The 4,244-nt window shown below is 39.6% G+C and overlaps 2 protein-coding genes across 3 annotated transcripts in view; one reads left to right on the top strand and one right to left on the bottom strand.

Moving 5' to 3' along the window:
• Nucleotides 1-706: 706 nt before the first annotated feature.
• LOC116671059 (stonustoxin subunit beta) lies at nt 707-2,382 on the bottom strand. The gene is made up of 4 exons (XM_032501965.1): nt 2,196-2,382; nt 1,793-1,855; nt 1,557-1,699; nt 707-1,463 (listed from the first exon to the last, which is right to left on the bottom strand). The coding sequence occupies exons 1-4, from the start codon at nt 2,251-2,253 to the stop codon at nt 1,035-1,037; spliced, it is 693 nt and encodes a 230-aa protein (XP_032357856.1). The 5' UTR covers nt 2,254-2,382; the 3' UTR covers nt 707-1,034.
• Nucleotides 1,536-4,244, top strand: part of LOC116671058 (tripartite motif-containing protein 16) — a 6,489-nt gene continuing 3,780 nt past the window's right edge. For both annotated transcript variants that reach the window (XM_032501964.1, XM_032501962.1), the window contains exons 1-3: nt 1,536-1,762; nt 2,563-2,706; nt 3,690-3,817. The gene's annotated coding sequence lies outside the window, so the exon portion shown is untranslated. The remainder of the gene's footprint in view (nt 1,763-2,562; nt 2,707-3,689; nt 3,818-4,244) is intronic.

Raw genomic sequence — 4,244 nt, 5'->3', positions numbered from 1 at the left:
GTGTGTGTGTGTGTGTGTGTGTGTGTATACATGTTTGTATGTATGTATGTATATGTATGTGTGTGTCTCAATTGTTATCAACGAACTCAGCATTGAGTTTAGTCCTGCATCTGCCATCCTATAATTCATACACTCTCCTCCGTCCATGCACTCTCACTGGCCTTATGTGATCGCTCACACATGACCTTGTTTATTACTTTACAGGATCTGCTTTCCTGACACCAGTCTAATCCTCTGGACCCCCTGCTCAGTGTTAACAGGTGAAGAATAAAAGATCTAGAGCAGCTGAAGGTACGATAGAGTTTGAATGCTTCACATGACATTGATGGATTACTTTTCCTTTGCTGTAAGCTTGTATTTATAAATCATGACTTATCACCTGACAATTATACCACAACGCTTTTTGTCCTTAGCATGGAAACTGGACTGGCTGTTAACAACATCATTTTGTTTACTGTTTACTGTTTTCTTATGCCTTCCGGAAGTGCAGATTTAAGTACTCTATTTTTATCTTGGGTTTTTGAGATATTTTTTTATTTTTTATTGCAGTGCCCAATCCTCTCAGGACGGCTGAAAGAGGTTGCAGATGTTGAGGTACCCTGGACTTTTAGGTGCATGTGCTGATTTGTGTAGTACATGTTTGATCCTATATCCCTTACAATCAATTTTACTAAAAGTATTCACACCTTTTTATTGCATTTGGTGTTTATTTTCTTTAAAGACACACAAAATAACATTTTTTTCGTTTAAAAAGTATAGAACAGACCCATGGCACAATGAATAATGCTACAATACTAAACACTATTCAACATTCAGTTTTGTCAAAATGAACATGTTAATGATACACAACCACTTAAACAAATAGCAACTTTTTGATAAACATGTGTTTCTATATACAAAGATTTTGATTTCAAACAGTCAGTCTCTCATTGTCCCATAAGATGCATTGCAAATAAACATATTTTTAGTTTTAGATAGGTATTGTAAATGACGTTTTAATAGAAACGGAAGAAAATAGAAATAGAAAACACACTTCACTCCTCTGGTTTAACTAAACAACATGATGACTTTTGTCCCACCCAGAAACCTGGCAACATCTTCCCCTCGAAAGAGCTCTTGATCTGCTGTAGCAGTCTGATCTCCCTTCTGGTTTCGCTCCCCTCTCCCTCCTTCACTTCTTCAACTGCATAAAAATTGATGACACTAGCTGGATGGTCAAGGTATACCCCAATGGTGAAGCACTGGGGGATGTCCCTGATTTCTGTGCAAATGCCATTGACCCACACCTGGTAGTGGGATCCACCCCACCCAATACCCCAGGAGTGTTCATTCTCTCCCAGACCGCATTGTCCGTCGCTTCCCCTCCTCCCCGCCCCTTCGTAGGTGACTCCAGCCACCACCCATCCTGAATATTTCACCTCCCAGTAAGCTCGGAAGCCCAAGATGCCTTCTTTACAAAGAACCTTTAGGAGAAAATAACAATGAAATAAGTTGAGTGGAGGAAAAATGTATATTTTACATCTGGATTTATGACCTAACAACTCAATACAACCTACCTGTGGCGTATGCTCATATCTCTCTGGTCTGTCCAGGACGGGACAAGTGATATCATCAGTCATGCGCGACACCTTGGATCCATCCTCTGTGATCCACAGCATCTTATTGGCTGTCTTGTCATCCAGGGAAAGGTTGATCCAGTCTGTGGGATGTGGAAAACATGCAGCCATGATGGATGAAAGAGAAGAAACTACATATCATGAGAGTAAGGAAATAGGTTTTTTAATTATCTTACGTTTTAGGAGATCAGCTCTGCATTTAGGCTCAGGGATGTTGGGCTCGTAGTCGGGTATGTGTTCTGAATGATGAAAAAAGTCACAGTGTAGTTATAAGATGGCCACAAAGTGACACAGTAACACACTAAAGAAGAGACATTATCTTAAAAATAAATTCAGATAAACCTTTTGAAAAGTCAGCCCTCAATGTGTTCAAAGTTAGTTATATTGATTTCATTGTTTACTTTAAAATCTTACCTGTTCCAGAAGCCAAATCTTTAGATTTCTTTTCACCATAAATATAAAAAAAACATGACTGTCAAGTGTACTTGTTGGATACTTTGGTTTTAATGTAAGAAAACTTACAGCAATACACAAAATCTATGCATTATCTGTTGAGGAAGGGAAAGAGAGTTCACTCACCAGGTCTGCCGGTTGTCGGCTTGATTCTCATATTGGGAGCACTGGTGGGCATCTTCATTGCTTATTGCCGTGTTGAGGTTTGCTGAACATGAGTGCCTGTCAGCGGCGTACTGTTGCAGTAATGCAAACAGCTTCTTTACATACCCTTATATATTTTTTTGAGGCTGGGGGGCCCGGGGGGCCCTGGTGCTCCCTAAAACATTTTTTGGTAAGGCATGTAGAGATAACAAACTCTCTAATGGGCGTGCCACAAAGCCAACCAAACCGGGATATTCAGGTCAGGGCCAACCCGCTGACCCCCTATACATCTGAGTTGTTCTGAATAGGTTTTACAGTTACCCTGTCATCTCTTTCTCATCAAACACAGATCTTGAAAGTTAATACTGTACAGCAATGTCGTCATCCTGTATAGAACAGGGGGGTCACACAAGAGTGGGAGAACAGCTTAATGGCACTTTGAGAAGAGAAACCGGGTTCCACTGAGGTTCATTTGGAGAAGAATTCATCTCTGGTAAGTCTGTTCACTTTTAAAGAGCACTTCAAGGTAAAGGAGGTTTTTTTATATAATGTACCTGATTTCCTCTGCAATGTCCTTAAATCATTTTTTTGTGGTAGATTTTGAATCCGTAATGTCTGTATTTAGACACTGGTGTAATGCTTCTGTGTTGTCTTATCATATCAATATATATGCTGCAAAATACTGTTCTGTAGGCATTTCCTCTGCTTGGAAAAGTTAATCAGCCATTTATTAGTAGTCAATCAATGTTTAATGGCATTGACCCAAACAGTGATCTGATTTAAATATACAGTTTTTCAGTCAAGTACAGTAGATCACAATGAAATAATGAGTGTTGTTTTAAACTAACTAATTTCACTTTGAATTCATAAAAGAAGTAAATTGGTACACAAGGAAGTTCCATTTTTATTAAAAGATATTGAGACCTAAAAACTGAAGACATGAGCTTGACAATGCACTTAACCATGCAGAGCAGCCACTGAACGGTGTCACAGCTCAGCCCCGGCTTTTCACGCCAAAGATCACTTGTCTGTTAGCGGAGTTTTAAAATCTGTTGTCCCTGGTTTCGAATCATATGAGAAGAGACTGGAGGAGTTTAGATTTAGCCACACGCAAACCCGTCACCCACACTCCCCTCTCTCTATGTTCAATAGGGCCGTCTGGGGCAGTTCCCTCAACATGGCTTCTGGTATTTACTGTTTAGTATGTCCCTAGGATTCACTGTTTAGTATGTCCCTGGTATTTACTGTTCAGTAAGTCCCTGGGATTCACTGTTTAGTATGTCCCTTGCACCGCCCTTACTGCTTCAGTCAGTCATCTCTTTGTGAAGGCAGGAAAACAAGAAGGACGGGGCAGCCTTGACTAGACGTTTGGCAGGGTCCAGGAGCAGTAAACACCTGACACACAAAGGTCACAGTGAAGAGCACATCACAGGGAAGGGTTTAAGACCAGTGACATGCTTTTTCTGTTATACCCAGGCCATGGACATCAAGGTACTTGTGCTGGTAAATGGCTGTGATAGTGCAGGTCAAGAGCACAGTTAAGTCTGGTATGATAAACTGAAGCCCCTCCAGTCAAGTGACTCCCAGTCATCTCAGATCATATAGTAAGTAATGATTTCAAATATTTGTTTTTGTGTTATTGTTTTTTGTCAAGAATTGTCGTCTTACTTAATTAAATATGTTTACATAAGTTAAACTTATAATGAAACTTCACATGTACTTATTTTTTATCAATCAAAGCTTGACAAAAAATGTACTAAGTATGTAGATTCAGAAAAGGTAGTCAGATCTGGGTTTCTTTGCATTTTAAATGTTCAATGTAAGAATAGTAGAAATAGGTAAATGCAGGCTTTAAACATGTTGCCGCAAGAGAAGTAGTAATACTTTATCACATCACATTGATACTAGTCAGTTACATAACAGTTGCATATTTATACTTGTTCAACGTTTGCACCTGTTGGACCTTACACTGTCATCAATTACCAGGAACTGTCTGTGTGTGTGTGTGTGTGTGTGTGTGTGTGTGTGTGT

The sequence above is a fragment of the Etheostoma spectabile genome, chromosome 21, assembly GCF_008692095.1.
Source record: "Etheostoma spectabile isolate EspeVRDwgs_2016 chromosome 21, UIUC_Espe_1.0, whole genome shotgun sequence".
In the NCBI taxonomy this organism is placed as follows: Eukaryota; Metazoa; Chordata; class Actinopteri; order Perciformes; family Percidae; genus Etheostoma; species Etheostoma spectabile.
The sequence above is the reverse complement of the archived record's forward strand: the minus strand, read 5'-3'. Positions and strand labels throughout refer to the sequence as shown.

What these genes read in the sequence shown, in the direction of transcription:
- LOC116671059 (XM_032501965.1), bottom strand. Translation starts at nt 2,253, where the DNA reads ATGAAGATGCCCACCAGTGCTCCCAATATGAGAATCAAGCCGACAACC. An exon ending in GCCGACAACCGGCAGACCTG is followed by an intron (nt 1,856 to 2,195) that starts GTGAGTGAACTC and finishes TTCATCATTCAG; the next exon opens with AACACATACCCGACTACGAG. An exon ending in GATATGAGCATACGCCACAG is followed by an intron (nt 1,464 to 1,556) that starts GTAGGTTGTATT and finishes TTTCTCCTAAAG; the next exon opens with GTTCTTTGTAAAGAAGGCAT.